Raw genomic sequence first — 17,804 nt, 5'->3', positions numbered from 1 at the left:
CCTCCGGGCCCTCCCCCTCCGCATTACCGGGCCCGTGCAGCGCCTCTTACCTCTGTATGAAGGCCCTGCACGGGCAAGAAGACCAGATCGCTGCAGTCTTCAGGACGTCTCTCTCATTCGTCTTCCCTGCCCTGGCCCCGCCCCCGTCTGACGTAGGTTTCTTACATCAGACGGGGGCGGGACCAGGTCAGAGAAAGAGAGAGATGTCCTGAAGACTGTAGCGATCTGATGGTCTTCTTGCCCGTGCAGCGCCTTCATACAGAGGTGAGAGGCGCTGCACGGCCCGGTAATGCAGGGGGGGCCCGGTGGAGGGGGGGAGCGATGGCGACGATCTCAGGGAGGGTGGCGGGGCACGGGGCAGAGGGAGGCGGAGCTGTGTGGAGAAAGAGTTTAGAGACAGGAAGGGAGGGGGGCCAGGGCTCCTAAAGCTTTGAGTTTTGTTTTGTGTTTTTATTTAATGCTGGGGGAGGAAGCGGGGAGCAGCAGCGGCGACCACGGGTGGGGGGGGGCAAGGCCGTCCATACAGGACACTCCTGACGAGCGCCTTTGCCCCCTCCCGATCCACGTGTTTGTGTTTTTTTTTTTTTTTGGGGGGGGGGGAGTTGACGTGTGTGGCATGCACAGAGCAGCCAGCATAACGCTTGGCTGCTCTGCGCATGCTTTAGGGGCCGATTACTGATGGGGATGCCACCAGATTGATGCATTGTACTTTCAAATACCGCACCAAACATGTGCGACTTGTTTTTTTGCTGCATTGTTCGTTTTTTAAAATTCGGTAACAGCTTTTACGTTTTTGCTTTTTTTACGTTTGGTTGATGCATCTAGCTCTAAGAGTGGAGTACTTGCTGATTCCACTCGCAGTGCTCAGGAGTGTGGGGGCAAGTGTGCTTATTAAGTAATTCCATCTGGTTAGTGTCAATCCAGGATCTTCCAACTCAGCTCTTCAGGTCCTGGATTGACACCAGACAAGGGTGAAGGAAGAAGGACTAAAGAGATCCTCTGGCAGTTATCTGTCTCCTGGGAACAACTTTTCACCCCAGGAAAAAGCAGCACCTTCTGTGCTGACAGAGTCTCATGAACCCTGAGCCTCCAATGAAAGGTATGCTGCCAAAACTGTACATGTAACACTGCACTGTGTATTTATTAGATATTAAGTGGGTAGAGGGTGTCTGCATACTTTTTCATAAAAGAGTCAAGGAGATTACATAGTAACATAGTAAATGACGGCAGATAAAGACCTGTACGGTCCAGCCAGTCTGCCCAACAAGATAAACTCATTTTACATGATATGTGATACTTTATATGTATACCCAAGTTTAATTTGTCCTTGCCTTTCTCAGGGCACAGACCGTAGAAGTCTGCCCAGCACTGTTCTTGTACTAAGTTCTGAAGTTAACGTCGAAGCCCCTTAAAATTTACACTCCAGCCCATCCCTATCAATTCAGTGATGATCAGGGCATAGACCGTAGAAGTCTGCCCAGCTCCCGTTTTGATTCCCAAATACCGGCGTCACCACCCAATCTCGGCTAATAGATTAAGAGGAGAGACACTGTTACTAGTTTGCCTATCATTGGTCTATGTTGTGATTGGTACAAATACTGTACTTCCTTCTACTATGCAATCCTGAGTGGTGCAGAACGGGTAAAAGTGAATCGAATTTTCACTCTTTTTTAAAAAGTACAAAGACCAGGGGACACTCAATGAAATTACATGGAAATACTTTTAAAATGAATAGGAGGAAATATTTTTTAACTCAAAGAATAGTTAAGCTCTGGAACTTGTTGCTGGAGGATTTTGTAACAGTGGTTAGCAAATCTGGGTTTAAAACAGATTTGGACAAGTTCCTGGAGGAAAAGTCAATAGTCTGTTATTGAGATGGGCATGGGGGAAGCCACTGCTTGCCCCAGGATTGGTAGCATGGAACGTGGCTACTAATTGGGTTTCTGCCAGGTACTTGTGACCTGGATTGGCCACTATTGGAAGCAGGATACTGGGCAAGATGGACCATTGGTCTGACCCAGTATGGCTATTCTTATGTTCTTAAGGAGTTTTAAGTAAAGACATTTATTTAAGAAATGTGATATGTGTGTGTATGTGGACATGGCCTCCTGATGGAATCCAGTCCTGGTCCTGAAACAATAAATGTATTATGTTCTGGGGAAAAGCTCTGATGCTTACTAGGCTGCTGCTTAGGTGAACTATTCCTGTCTGAAAGACCCAAACTTACACAATGATAAATTAAAGGCTAGCACATCTTATGCCTGGTGTCCATTTGGCAACCTACCAAAAAAAAAAAAAAAAAAAACAAGAGGCAAATCATTGCTACTGAACATCACTATTTACACGGCCAACAGGAAGATGCTGGACTGGGGAGCTAAGACTGACTGGGAGCCAAGTGTTAAAGTACCTGCATATATTTCTAGAATAATATAAATACTGTTCTGGTTAATATGTTTTATTATTTTGGCGCATTATTTTGATTTTTTTTTTTACACATAATTCCCTGGAATGTAGTCAGTTTTCTTATTTCCATCAGTAGAAGGTACTAAGGGGAACGGCCTTGAGCAGGGACTGCCCTTCTATGTTAAATTGTACAGCGCTGCATAACCCTAGTAGCGCTCTAGAAATGTTAAGTAGTAGTAGTGGTACAGTTTTACTGCTGACATAGGTTTTGCCCCCCCCCCCCCCACCCCAAGGATTTTAACTTGCCCCTTCCTGCTTCACTCCACTTCCCCACACAACTGAGTCACACTGACTGCCTATGCTTAAAGCTCTCTTAAACTAGGGATGCAACATATCACTGGAGAATTATACAATCTGTCAATGTTTCTGAATTACTAATAGGATGAAAAATATATAACAGCTGAAGATAGAGGGTAAAGAGCATAGGAGTCAAAAGGGCATCTACTGCTGCTACGACAAGCAAAATAATCTAGGAAAGTCTGAGCAACATAAAGCTGGAAGCACTTTGGAAAAATCAAGAGCAAAGATAACGATCAGAGGAGCTGAGTCGATTAAATTACCTTGTTGAGCAATATTAACCATTGTCATCTTGCAGGGCTAGTGCTAGGATTTCCACCAAGGGTAAAAAGAGGAACATGGTACACAGAATGAAAGCTTTTGTGAAGTCAATGAATCACTGCATTGTGTCAAGCATAAATAAACACACCAACTTTTATGTTCTATTCTTTAATGTAGAAGTCAAGATATTAATTAAAAAAAATTAAACAGGTGCAAATAATTTTTGATGAGGCAAGGTTATGGCTGGAGTTTGTATTTTTTTTTATGATTGTATACTGCTTATAACTACACACAGATGTAGCATTGTGTATATGTGTGTGGGAGTGCATGTCTGCCTGTTTTTAAGGTGTTTTGTTGACATGGGAACAAGTTGATGTACTTTCCCTCCTATCATTCTTTCTCCTTTCCTTAATCTCTTGTTCTTTCCCACTCAGTTTTGTCTCATTCCTGCACCATTCTTTCCTCTTTCTTCCCTACACTACCTCTCGTCATCTACTTATGTTCCTCTTCTGCTTCCATCTCCTCCCCTCCACATCCTCTCATCTCACTTCTCCACCACTTTTTTTCCCTCTCAGCTCGGTCCGTCTACCATCTTGATTCACTTCCATTGTCACAGTTGTGGCCGTGCCCCAGTGTCCAGACTCACCTTTTTCCAGTGATCTGGCTCTGTGGCTTTCTGGACTGCCTTGTCCCTGCATTAATGCATCTGCTGCCTGGTATGCCTGTAATCCAAGCCTCACTATAGTTTATTCAAGCCTCATTCCAAGTTGTGACATCATCAGCAAGCCCTTTATAAGCACCCTGGCACTCTCATGCTTTGCCTTTTCAAGAGGTCTCTTAGGACTAGATGCACTAAAGTCCTCGTAAGAGCCGTTCCCTTGCCGATTCCATAGTGAATCAGTAGGGAATAGCCATGCATCAAGGATCATTTTAGCTCACTTGCATTCTCTATTCCCTTGGAAACCAGTCGGCCAGTCGGCTGGTCGAGCATGCGCAGTGCAGCCAAGCGTTATGCTGGCTGCTCTGCGCATGCCAAAAAGGATGTCCCTGACGAGCACTTGTCAGAGCCGCGGGTCGGAGCGCAAGCTGCAGCCACCGGTACAGCCGGTGATCCCTGCCGCCCGACTCTTGGAAGAAGGGGTGGATTGCGGCTGACCGTGCAGACCCTCCTCCCTGGGAACGTGCGGCTCTTGGGGCGATGGGGGCGATGGGGGGTGAGAGTTGCACCAAATTACCATCTCTGGCATCAGGATGTGCAAGGACATCCAAAAAAACTATTTGGACGTCCCTTTCAATTATGCCCCCCTCCAGGTCTCTCTCCGCCAATCACAGCGCATTTAGCTGACACCGGTGACAGCTAAACGCGCTGTGATTGGCTGAGAGAGACCTGGAGGGGGGCATAATCGAAAGGGACGTCCAAATAGTTTTTTATTTGGATATCCTCGCAGAAGAACACCCATCACAAAAAAAAATCTGAGAAAAAACGTCCAATTGCTTGTCAGGGCCGTCCTTTTTTTTTTTTTAATGTTTCAGTGAAGGACATCCATGTTAGGCACTTCAGAAGGACGACCTTGACAAGCACTTGGACGTGGCTAGGTAGTGAAGGACGTCCATAAAGGGCGTCCCTGATGAGCACCTGGATGTTTTTTTTTCCCGATTTTTTTTTTGTTACATTTATAGAAGTTTTTAGAGGCTGCACAGCCCCAACGAGAGGTACAGACCTCCCGTTAGATTTTCCACGGTTAGGCAATTGGAAAACGGTAGTGCATCTCATTACAATACGATTTATACACATTGGGGTACTAATTTGCTCATCTGCATTCCATTTTCATTAGCTGCTACCGTGATCGGAAAATGGCTCGGAGAAGCATTTAGGCGCAGATGCATCAACAAAATGTAAAAGAACCAAAAACGTAAAAGTCATGTAGTAAACTTACCGATTTAGAAAAAACCCAGCCAAATCGGTATAATCGAAAGCCGATTTTGGCCGCCTCCAACTGCTTTCCGTCGCAGGGCCGGCCAAAGTTAAAGAGGGTGTTTTGGCAGGGTACGGAAGGCGGGATGGGGCATGGTTATGAGATGGCTTGCTTCAGCTGATAATGGAAAAAAGAAGGCCGGCTCTGACGAGCACTTGGCCGGCTTCACTTAGTCCACTTATTTTTAGGACCAAGCCTCAAAAAAGTGCCCCAACTGACCAGATGACACCAACTGGGCACCCTAGGGGGCACTGCAGTGGACTTCATAAATTGTTCCCAGATACATAGCTCCCTTCCCTTGTGTGCTGAGCCCCCCAAATCCACTCCCCACAACTGTACACCACTACCACAGCCCTTATGGGTGAAGGGGGGCACCTACATGTGGGTACAGTGGGTTTCGGGTGGGTTTTGGAGGGCTTACATTTATCACCACAAGTGTAACAGGTAGGGGGGGATGGGCCTGGGTCCGCCTGCCTGAAGTCCACTGCAGCACCCACTAAAACTGTTCCAGGGACCTGCATACTGCTGTCATGGAGCTGGGTATGACATTTGAGGCTGGCATAGAAGCTGGCACAAAAATGTTAAAAAATTTTTTTGAGGGGTGGTAGGGGGTTGGTGACCACTGGAGGAGTAAGGGGAGGTGATCCCCAATTCCCTCCGGTGGTCATCTGGTCAGTTGGGGCACTTTTTTGAGGCTTGGTCCTAAAAATAAGTGAACTAAGTGAAGCCGGCCAAGTGCTCGTCAGAGCCGGCCAGCAGGGATCACTGGCTGGTGGCTGGCAGAATAGTTAACAAGATAACTCAATAACCCAGTACTGCGGCACACTGAAGCAGGAGACCAGTCTCAGCCATGCTGGTGCCGTGCGGGCCCCCCCTTGGAGGCCAGGCCAGGCCCTGGGGAATCTTTCCCCCTCCCCTCCCACTTAGCAGCCCTCCATATTCTGAATCTAGCCCTAAATACTTCCATACAATATATGTGGCTGCAGTAGCCCAATCCTGGGTTCCTAAGGCTTTCCTCCGTGGCTACACACTTGACCCAGCAGCTGGTTTAGCTGGAGCTGCAGCTGGGATACCAGCCATGGGTCACAGAATCACAGAAGTCCTTCTTTCTTCCTTTCCTCAGACACCGGGCCTGTGTGACTGACACCTGTGTTTGAACCGCAGGGTTTTGTGATTTATTTGAACCGTGTTGGGCTCCCTATTTGCAAAACTCCACAGTTCAAACACAGGGTTCAACCGTGCAGGTCTGGCGGCTGTGGAAAGGAAGGAGGGATCTCTGCGAGTCTGTGACTTGTGGCTGGAACCAGGGCTGCAGCTACAGCCTGATCAGAATTGAGGTAGCGCTTGGTCTGGTTGGGGTGACAGGGTCAAGTGACTTAACCTCCATTGCTCCAGGTACAAAAATAAGTTCCTGCATATAATGTGTAAACCGCTTTGATTGTAACCACAGAAAGGTAGTAGTATATCAAATCGCAAACCCCTTCCCTTTCCACAGCCACATCTATGCTCAGAAACTGCTCCTCACGGCTCTGCACAACAATTGAGTTCTATGTACTTGAAACCACGAGACTTGCACCAAGCGGACCAAGTATTAGAGAGCCCCAATGACTGTGCAGACCCGAGTGAAGCAGTTTCTGAGTCAGTGCTGCGACAGGGGAGGGTAATTTGGGGGTGTGAAATCCCGGGTGCCCGGAATTTGTTGAGCCCTCTATTAAGACGTTTTAACATATGTTCTGTTGACAAAAAAAGTAGCATATGATGCTATAATGTGTATTGTTATTTGCCATAATTGTTTATTGCCTATGTCCAGGTTATACTTGCTGTGCATCAACCTTGGGTTAATTTCTTCAAATAAGCAGTAAATAAATCAGGGCCCTGTTTACAAAGGCACTCTAGCATTTTTTAGTGCATGCTAAAAATTAGCATGCACTAACCGTGTAGATGCCTATTATATTCCTATGGGTGTCTAAACAGTATGCGCTAAAAACGATAGTGCACCTTTGTAAACAGGTACCGAAATATGTAGGTAAAGTAGGAACTTTTCTAAAATTGCTACTTAGATGCATTTGACCACTTAACATATTTAAACTTGCTGTTTAAGTGCACAAATGCACAAACAAAAAAAGCAACACTGGGCCTTCAAGACTGAGGCAACAGGAGTATTTTTTATTAATAAAATGACCCGACATGGGCCGTGTTTGCAAAAGACAAGGATAACACAGGAGTTTTTTTCCTACATCGCGGCTGTCCTTTGCGACAGGCTTGCTTGGTTTTAAAGATTCTCTCCGTCCATTCTTGGAGTCCATTGGATACATACACATTTTACACAATTTACGTCCAAACCCTGACCCCTGAGGCAGGCATTGCTCAACGCCAAAACACGGCCCGTGTCGGGTCATTTTATTAATAAAATACTCCTGTTGTCTCAGTCTTGAAGGCCCAGTGTTGCTTTTTTTTGTTTGTGTACTTTCTATGTATGCTGGTTACCCTCTCTGTTTGGTAAGGGCACAAATGCTACACAAGTCCTTCTAAAATTACCTCTTTTATTTAATTCTTTGGTACTGTGGGTGAAAGCATGCAGATAGCGAGAGGTTTAAGAGCAAGTAAACAACTGGACCCTACCAAAAAAAACAGCTTGTGTATCAGTGGTGTACCAAGGGGGGGGGGCGGTGGGGGCGGTCCGCCCCGGGTGTCGGCGGGTGGGGGGGGGGGTGCTCCGTCGTCTCCTGCTACCACCCTGCATTTTTTTTTAATCCATTCAGCGAGCGACGCAGGCAGCGCCTCGTGTCTGCCCTGCTGTGTGCTGTCAAAAAAGAAAATCGCTTTGCCGGCGTCGGGCCTTCTCTCGCTATGTCCCGCCCTCGAGGAAATAGGAAGTTACCTCAAAAGTGGGCGGGACATAGCAAGAGAAGGCCCGACGCTGGCAAAGCGATTTTCTTTTTTGACAGCACACAGCAGGGCAGACACGAGGCGCTGCCTGCATCGCTGCATGGATTAAAAACAAAAATGCAGGATGGTGGCAGGAGAAGAGGGCTCTGTCGCTCTCCATGGAGGGGGGGGGGGCTCAGATGGGAGAAGGAGGTGGGGGAGCTCAGAGGGGAGAAGGGAATTGGGGAGGGGTGAGGGGAGCTCAGAGGGGTTCGCAGAAGGGAGAAGGGAACTAGGGAGGGGTGGGGGAGCTCAGAGGGGTTCGCAGAGGGGAGAAGGGAACTGGGGAGCGGTGGGGGAGCTCAGAGGGGTTCGCAGAAGGGAGAAGGGAATTGGGGAGGGGTGGGGGGAACTCAGAGGGGTTCGCAGAAGGGAGAAGGGAACTGGGGAGGGGTGGGGGAGCTCAGAGGGGTTCGCAGAAGGGAGAAAGGAACTGGGGAGGGGTGGGGGGAACTCAGAGGGGTTCGCAGAAGGGAGAAGGGAACTGGGGAGGGGTGGGGGAGCTCAGAGGAGTTCGCAGAGGGGACAAGGGAACTGGGGAGGGGTGCTCACAGGGGAGAAGGGGATTGGGGAGGGGTGGGGTGCGCAGAGGGGAGAAGGGGTCTGAAGCTGGAACTGGGGTCCGACAAGGGGGCAGGAGGGAGAATGGGTCCATGCCTGGGGCAGGTGGGAGAATGGGTCTGGGGCTGAAAAGGGGGGTTGTAAAGCATGTGGTGGATGAAGGGGGCTGGAACTGGGGGCTGAAAAGGAGGGTATTTGGGATAAGGGGGCTAGTGCTAGAACTGTGGGCTGAAACGGGGCAGGGGCTGAAACTGTGGGCTTTAAAGGGGACAGGGAGAACTGGCTGGGGCTGAAGCTCAGGACTGGTGAGAGAAAAGGGCTGGGGTTGAAACTAGGGGCTGAAAAGGGGACAGGGAGAAGTGGCTGGGGGCTGAAGCTCAGGACTGATGGGAGAAAAGGGCTGGGGACTGGTGGGATAGTGGGGCTGAAAAGGGGGGCCGGTGGGAGATGTGGGCTGGGGCTGGAACTAGGGGCAGGTGGAACTGGGGGCTGAAAAGAGGGGGCAGAGAGAGAGGGGACAACAGACCCTGGAAGGAAGTGGGGAGCATGAGGGAGGGCAGACCCTGGATGGATGGGAGAGGGAGGGCAGATGGATTGAAGGGGCAGAGAGAAAGGTCAGATGGTGGGTGGAAGGGGGAGAGAGAAAGAGGGCAGACTGGGGCAAATGGTGGATGGAAAGGAGAGAGAGGGCAGACAGTGGATGGAAGGGGCAGAGAGAGAGAGGGCAGACAGTGGATGGAAGGGACATTAGAGAGGGCAGACACTGGATGGCAGAGAGAGAGCAAAGACAGATCCTGGATAGAAGGAAGACAGTGAAAAGAAGATGAGGAAAGCAGAAACCAGAGACAACAAACTGTAAATATATATTTTTATTATTTTGCTTTAGGATATAGTATTGTAGCTGTGTTGTTTATAAATAGAACATGTAATCTTTTTATTGGACTAATTTTAATACATTTTGACTTAACTTTCAGAGAACAAAACCCCCTTCCTCAGGTCAGGATAAGATACTGTAACAGCACTATACTGTACTGACCTGAGGAAGGAGATTTTGGCCTCTGGAAGCTAAATGTATTAGTCCAGTAAAATGGTATTATTTTATTTTCTGTATTTGTTTTATTTCTATTTGTTAATTTGTAAAGTGGTGATTGGTATTTGTTAGTTTTTTCAAATTTACATCTGCTGTCTTTATATTTTGCACAGTACTAGGGGACATTTTCTGTTTCTGTGGTGTTGCATTGTATGCACAGTCTGGCATCGGGGGTTCAGTTTAATTTTTGTCTAAATAGAAAGTTTATGATTACTTATTCTATAGTGGTTTAGGGTGTATCTGTGTTTGTGAAAAAGACATGGCTTTCGGTTGGCATTGACTGTGCAGGATCGACGATCTGTACTAATCTGTCTGTTTTCGTTTTACAATAGGTGAATTGATGTTCTAGTGCTCACTGTAGTGTTTAAGATGCTTTCCTTTTCCTTGTGTGACTCGTAGAAATGACTACTTATGGTATGGTAGAATTGCTCTATAGGTCCTGAGTGTTTTGTATTCTCGGTATGCCTAGTACTGGATTTGGGGGGGGGGGGGGGGGTGTTAAAAAATGACCGGCCCCGGGTGTCAACTACCCTAGGTACGCCACTGTTGTGTATAGCCATCTCTGCAACCTCCCCCCCCCCCCCAGTCCTTCAAGGCATACCTGGCATAACAGGTAGCAGTAATGTCATTCAGATGGCATCTCTTGCCCCCATGCATGGTGCAGGATCAGTCTGCCATATAAGAGAATGTTTTTCTTATTTGGTAGTTTCTGCCTGGGGGGGGGGGGGGGGTGGAGGAGTGGCCTAATGGTTAGAGCAATGGGTTTCAGAATTGGGTTCAATTCCCACTGCTGCCTAATGGTTAGTGCAGTAGGTTGATATACTGGAGAACTGGGTTCCATTCCCACTGCAGCTGCCTGTGACCCTGGGCAAGTCACCCAATCCGCCATTGCCCCAGGTACACATAACCTTAGATTGTGAGCTCATTAGGGACAGAAAAGTACCCGCAAAAAATAGTGTAAATAAACCACTTTGACTATATCTATAGAAAGGCAGTATATCAAGTGTAGAATAAACATAAACTCAGTGCCGGATTTGGACTTGGTGAGGCCCTAAACTATATAAAGCTAGGAGGCCCCTTGTTAAAATGTTACACCAGAAGCTCTCACAAAGATGGGTGCCAAAACAGGTCCTTGGGTCACTATGAAAAAATTGAAATCATATATATGCCTTTAATAGCAAGGTATTTAAAGTGAATATCGTGAATTTTGTTGTTTCAGCTGTGGATGTCAGCTAGCTTTACACATAAAAAGTAACATAAAATTCTAAAAGCCAAAAAAAAGTCACATAAAATTCTAAAAGCCAAAAACATTTTGTGAGGCCCTGGGGATAGTGAGGCCCTAAGCTGTAGCTTGTTTAGCTTATGCCTAAATCCAGCACTGCATAAACCATTACTTTTTCTGCCCTCCTATGCATTCTCAGACCTGGCATATATCTCTCTTGTGTTCACCTTAATGTCTTCTGCAGCAATTCTCTGCATGGGGGCATCATTAAACTCCAACACCAAGGGCCAGAACTAGCTCTTAAAGATGCTGAGCCAGTCACTTTGGTTAAAAAAAAAAAAATCCCCAAAAAAAGACTTTTAAACTTTGCTTATGTAACCCAGGTCTCGCCCACACCACCAGCTCAGTTCCAGTGGCTGACCCGGGTTACATCAAAAAGATTCACCTCACACTGCTGTACTCTCTCTCTCCACACTGTACAGTCAGGACCGCCTGAGACAGAACTAAGATTCTGCCCCCTCCCCCTCAGCCTAAGATGCCGCTCCCCACCCCATGCCAAGATGCCTCCCCCTCCCGGGCTGAGATGCTGCCCCCTTCCTACCTTCAGCCCATTTACAGTGTTTACCTTGTCACATTCCAAACCCAGCAGCGATTCCCATATGCTGCCCTGCCGCTGGCACCCGCCTCTTCTGCTTAGTGCAGCTGCCTGAGCTTCTGACAAAACAGGAAGTTACATCAGAGAAGCGGCTGCAGTAAAGGGAAGAGGCGGGTGCCGTCAGCAAGGCAGCATATGGGAATTGCTACTAGGTTTGGAATGTGACAAGGTAAACGCTGTAAATGGGCTGAAGGTAGGAAGGGGGCAGCATCTCAGCCCGGGAGGGGGAGGCATCTTGGCATGGGGTGGGGAGCGGCATCTTAGGCTGAGGGGGCAGAATCTTAGTTCTGCCTCAGGCGGCCCTGACTGTACAGTGTGGAGAGAGAGAGTACAGCAGTGTATCACCCCTCTCCTCAGCTCACTTCACTGGCTTCCAATCAGATACCGCATTCAGTTCAAGCTTCTCCTTCTTACCTACAAATGCACTCAGTCTGCTGCCTCGCACTACCTCTCTACCCTTATCTCCCCTTACGTTCCTGCCCGAAACCTCCGTTCACAGGACAAATTCCTCCTCTCATTACCCTTCTCCACCACTGCCAACTCCAGGCTCCGCTCATTCTGCCTCGCCTCACCCTATGCTTGGAACAGCCTTCCCGAGCCCTTACGCCAAGCCCCCTCCCTGCCCATCTTCAAGTCTTTGCTTAAAGCCCACCTCTTCAATGCTGCGTTCGGCACCTAACTCTTACCTTTCAGGAAATCCAGACTGCCCCAATTTGACTGCCCCTATCAGACTAACTGTTCATGTGTCCTTTAGATTGTAAGCTCTTTGAGCAGGGACTGTCCTTCTATGTTAAATTGTACAGCGCTGCATAACCCTAGTAGCACTTTAGAAATGTTAAGTAGTAGTAGTAGTAGTAAGGGGGAGATGATGCTCCTGAAGAGTGCTGCCTGAGGCCCCGCCTCAGATGGCCTAATGGTCAGGCCGGCCCTGTGCCCAGTCTCTCCTGTTCAAGCTTGGGTGAGGGTCAAGATCCGGAACAGAGATCTGGTGGCAATGGGGAATGAAGTTGGGTTTCTAAGGGGTTCTCTGCCAGTCCGGGGAGCAAGCGTCCTCATTCCTGTTCCAAAGAACCACACAGCACTCCAAGTATTCTTTTGTCTTTTTGCAAATTCAACTTTACTGAACTTTCTGCAGCTGGCAGGTAAACCACTTTATAACTTCATCTGTACAGTCAACTATTTGTGGATTACAGCCTCAATCACTTTCCAACTACCAGCCCCAAGGTATTTACATATATACAACTTTCCATGTCCTTTTGGGCTAGCAATAATCCAGGGCTGCTCCAGTTATTCCTGATTACAATCCAACTCCTTCAGACACAGACCCTTTTGGTTGTCCTTCCAGCAGTAAACTTCTCGAGCTGGCCTTGAACAAGCTTTCCCTGCTCCAGGTCCTGCTCCCGGGCTGGGCTCCCCTTGCCCACCCAGAGCTCATCACACCTTCTCAGTTGCTACCGTTAGGGGTAACAACTCCCCTCTATTTAACCTTAGGACCCCCCCCCTCTCTGCCAAGGGTCCCGGCAGGGGTACAGGCAACCAAAGACCCTATGTTTCCCCTCTACAATCCCTTGTATCAACGCTCACTCCTCCCCAACTATCAATCATTACTCAGCAGCATTTTCTTTATACAAAATTATTCCAGAACCTACCCCCTTGGGCTGGATCCCCTCTTTCATCTCTAATGCTCCCCCAAAGATGCCAAGTTCCCCAGTTCCAGGCTGGAGATTTTGGGACAACCCTGATTTTGAATTTATATCCTGAGTAGTCGTGTTAGTCCACTTTTAAAGGTAATCAATAGAAATAAACATAGGCAGTCGGTGGCCCAACTGTTTGGGGAGGCTAAAGGGGGCGGGATTAGGTGTGGGGCCAGAGGTGGAGCTTAAATCCATAATTGTCAAGATAACACAAATAAGTGAAAATAAAATAGTTACAATTAATACCTTTTATTAAATTTAGATATTAGATATGTATCGTATGTCAAAGAGTAAAGTGGTTGTTCAAAGCATATACTAAACACAATCTCAACCTTTTTTTTTAACATCCACTACTCTAGGCTATTACGATAGTGTACAGAGTGGATTGGATGATATTTTAGATAAAATGAAGAAAATGTAGTGTAATGTAGGCATTGATTAGTAAAAAGAAAACAAAAAAGGCAACAGTCTACATGCTATATAAAAATCTATTATAAGAAGTAGACCGATACACATACATAAAAACAAAGATATTATTTATTCAGACGTTGGGTACTGTTTTTATCTTGGTTTGAATAAATAATTTCTTTGTTTTTATATATATGTATTGGCATTGATTAGTAATCCCGCACTCTTGCTACTCATTATAATTCTAAATGACATAAGAGGAGAACTTGTTTATCTAAAACTCTATAAACTTATACAAAAGGTAATTTGTTTTGTAACAGGTTCTTGTTGTGTCTTGCAAGGCGCAACTGTTAAAAGACGCTTGCTCACTTTGCATATATAAATGTTTAAATTTAATACTTAAAGCCATAAATCAAAACATTGTATAGGGCCAGTAGCTGAAAATTTGTTACTATAATATTTCAAAAGCTACCACTGAACAAAGATTAATTTATTTTCTACACAGTAAAACTTGTAGGCGAACCCTTTCACATGCAGCGTGATTCACTAAAACTCGTTTGTGAAGTACTGGGAGCAGAGAATGGAAATTCACCTCATCAGCTTTCCAGAAAGCCTTTTCTTCTTGTTTGAATCTTTTTAACTGATTCCTAAATTGTGGAACAATAAAATCCTACCAGAAAACATTTTCTTTTAAATACACATGTAAATAAAAATGTAAAACAGTCATATTTATAGCAATTTGTTCAACCATTGCATTTGTAAGTCTAGATTTCTTACCATAGGCACCCCCCCCCCCCCCCCCCGTATAAGAAGCTGTGACCGCTTTCTCGCCTTTTCCGCCCCCCCCCCCCACTGAGCCCGCCCTCAGCTCCCCGACCTTTCCATTCCTGCCGTGGCTGTCCGGCGTTTAAACCCTTTTAAGTTGCAGCAACGGCTCATCTCCGCTCCAGCCTTTCCCTTCTCGCTTCTCGCTCAGTGTCCCGCCCTCGCGGAAACAGGAAATACCTCATCAGAGGAAGGCGGTACACTGAGCGAGAAGCGAGAAGGGAAAGGCTGGAGCGGAGGTGAGCCGTCGCTGCAAATTAAAAAGGTTTAAACGCCGGGCGGCCACGGCAGGAATGGAAAGGTCGGGGAGCTGAGGGCGGGGCTCAGCGGGGGGTGGGGGCGGCGGAAAAGGCGAGGAAAGGTCACAGCTTGGCTGGGGAGGCTTAGCCTCCCCAAGCCTCTTATACGGGGCGCCTATGGAAATAAAATAAAATAAAAAATTAAAAAGAAAATAAGATGATACCTTTTTTTTATTGGACTAAGTACATTGTGATTAGCTTTCGAAGGTAACCCTTCTTCATCAGATCAGAAATGTACTAAATTAGTCCAATAAAAAGGTATAATCTTATTTTCTTTTCTATGTTTTATTTTATTTCTATTGATTACCTTGAATTTACCTTGGATTTGTAGTGTCTAATCATGCCCACTGAAATCAGTGCTGCAGGTCCCCATAGTGCAACATGATGAGCTGGTCAAAAATCTAGGCCTGCCCAAAATCCCCTCCTGGAACTGGGTATCTCTCTGCTCCCTCCAGTGACTCTGGAGAGTTCTACTTATACACTCTCAGTAATCCCCATTATAAGAAAAGAGGGGAAAAAAAGCCCTTTACTGAATAAGGCTCAAGCCTTCTTAGTTCTAAACTTACTTCACTACAAAAGTCATTCATTTATTTTTCTCTTTTCACCTAGGTGTAAGCAAAAAAACAAACAAACCAAAACCCAGCTAAAACAGCAACTTGGGGTTTCGGGCAGCTCAGACTTACCAGCAGCATATCTGCAGGCTGATAAAATTAATTGAATTATACAACCCCCAGCTAGCAGTCTAATTATAGCCATCAGCAACGTTCAATTATGTTTTGCCGGCTGTTAATGAGCGAACCGGGGGTTGTCTAGGACCTGGGGAGACGCTTGGCACAAGTTAGCTGCTCCTAGGCGTAGACTCGGAGGCTTCTTCTCCGGTTGTATTCTCTGTGAACGGACTGAGGACAATCGGCAGCTGCGGAGACTGCAGGACGTTGTACTGCTGCTATTTAGTAACTGGGCAGGTGATTTAAAGCCTGTCCGCGGTTTACAGATTGTGCTGCGAGTGTGAGAGTTGCAGGCTGTAGCTTTGCAGTGAGTGTTGGGAACAGATCGGAGCCCCCTGGAGCTCGGTTCATTCTCTGCTGATTTTTTGGCAGCCGGGTACATTATAGCGGATTTGAAGGGATTCTGCATTGCTTTGTGCTAAACAGCTTCCTCTCCTGGAACAGAGCATGGATTGAGGAGCGGGGCTCTTTTCCCTGTGCCGGGCTGGATTTCGATTTTGGGGTGCAGCCGCCCCAACAGCAGGAATTTGAGCGAGATTTCACGGGCTTTGCACAGGTCCCCTGAACAGGTGCCGAGCCGGGATTTCATCGTAATGCTGATGTACCATTTGCACTTCTTTTTTTGGTTAGGGTTGTTGTAATTGTAATTGTGTGCTATAAAGCAATCCATTCCTTGGCTCTCGGGCGTTTGGGAAACGGAGATGGCCCCCGAAGAGAGATGATTTTTTGCATTTAAATCGGTCTTCTTTTGAGGTGGGGGGTGGTGACCTTTTTTTTTTTTGTTTGTGTTTTTGGCTTCATCTTGTACTTCATCCGATCGGAGGCCCAGAGAGCGCTCCTCCATGGCGTCCTCCCGGAGCATCGAGCTGGAGCACTTCGAGGAGCGGGACCGAAAGCAGCGGCAGTCGCAGAGAGGGGGCCCGAGCAGCGCCTCCGGCCCGAAGGGGAACGGGCTGGTTCCGAGCCCGGCGCATAGCGCGCACTGTAGCTTCTACCGCACGCGCACTCTGCAGGCCCTGAGCTCGGAGAAGAAAGCCAAGAAGGTGCGCTTCTACCGCAACGGCGACCGCTACTTCAAGGGCTTGGTGTACGCCGTCTCCGCCGATCGCTTCAGGTCCTTCGATGCCCTCCTCATGGAGCTGACCAGGTCCCTGGCGGACAATGTCAGCCTGCCCCAGGGAGTCCGAACCATCTACACCGTGGATGGCTTCAAGAAGATCGGCAACCTAGAGGAACTGGTGGAAGGTAAGGGAACCTCTCGCCCCCCCCCCCCCCCCCCACACGCTGGTCCGGGCTAGCCTGTGGCTTACAGGTGCACAGGTTTGGTAGCCCTCTTCGACTGAACATACCTTTTTTGTGTGTGTGTGGATGCTTGCTTTATTTATTTTTATATACGATTAGTAACTGTCTGAAGGTGATGAACAGGAGCTTTGTAATAGTACGTGTTTTTTTACAGTGCTGTTGAACATATCTAGTTCATTATTTATTTTATTTATATTTGTTACATTTGTATCCCACATTTTCCCACCTATTTGTAGGCACAATGTGGCTTACATAGTACCGGAGAGGTGTTTGCAGACTCCGGTGTGAGCAAATACAATGTGATGTTGTGGTACACAAAAAGTAGCACATATGAGTTTATCTTGTTGGGCAGGCTGGATGGACCATGCAGGTCTTTTTCTGCCCTCATCTAATATGTTACTATGGTAAGATAAAGTTCATGTGGCACAACCACATTGGGGCATCGTCTAACGGAAGAGTTGTGTTATGTCCATTACGGTCTTTAGTTTTGTTGTGTTGCAGAGATCAGGCATTTATGTTGGATCGGTAGGGTATGCCTTTTTAAACAGGTTGGTTTTTAGTGTTTTTTTCCTGGAAGTTTAGGTGGTCGTAAGTAGATTTCAAGGCTCTTGGTAGTACCTTCCACAGTTGTGTGCTTATGTAGTGCTAAGTTTTGAGACCCCCCTCCCCCCCCCCCCCCCAATATTCAAAACCATTAACTTGCCAGAAACCGCAGCTAACAGGCTACCCAGGGATATTCAGTAGGGAATAGCTGGTTATTCTCTGCATATTGCAAGGTATAGCTGGCTATATCCCTGAATATGGAATGCATATTCGGCTAGTGTAAGCAGACAAACTGGGCTGTTTTAGCCAGATAACTTTAAACTGGCTGAAATGACTTGACATCGCATATCCAGGCTGACCACGGGGGTTAGCTAGGCTCCCATCCGCGGTCTGAATATCAGCCCCAATATGGCCACCCAGGGGCAGACTGACGGTGATCTGGGCCCTCTGGTGATAAGGGGCACGGGCCCCTAACCACCTATGAAAAGTGATTAAATTAGATGGAATGTAGGGGAGAGTGGGTCTCGTACTGCTGTGGGCCCTTGGGCATTG

At 47.3% G+C, this 17,804-nt stretch overlaps 1 protein-coding gene across 3 annotated transcripts in view; it reads left to right on the top strand.

Annotated features, from left to right (window-relative positions):
- Positions 1-15,509: 15,509 nt before the first annotated feature.
- The window catches only part of DCLK2 (doublecortin like kinase 2), a 341,471-nt gene continuing 339,176 nt past the window's right edge, over positions 15,510-17,804 (top strand). For all 3 annotated transcript variants that reach the window (XR_003940738.1, XM_030191660.1, XM_030191659.1), the window contains exon 1: positions 15,510-16,652. Coding sequence is in view for 2 of the 3 variants with exons in the window: in XM_030191660.1 (XP_030047520.1) it covers positions 16,250-16,652 (403 nt within the window). In the remaining variant the exon portion in view is untranslated. The remainder of the gene's footprint in view (positions 16,653-17,804) is intronic.

Source organism: Microcaecilia unicolor, chromosome 2, assembly GCF_901765095.1.
Source record: "Microcaecilia unicolor chromosome 2, aMicUni1.1, whole genome shotgun sequence".
Classification (NCBI taxonomy): domain Eukaryota; kingdom Metazoa; phylum Chordata; class Amphibia; order Gymnophiona; family Siphonopidae; genus Microcaecilia; species Microcaecilia unicolor.
This window is presented reverse-complemented; position numbering and strand designations above follow the sequence as displayed.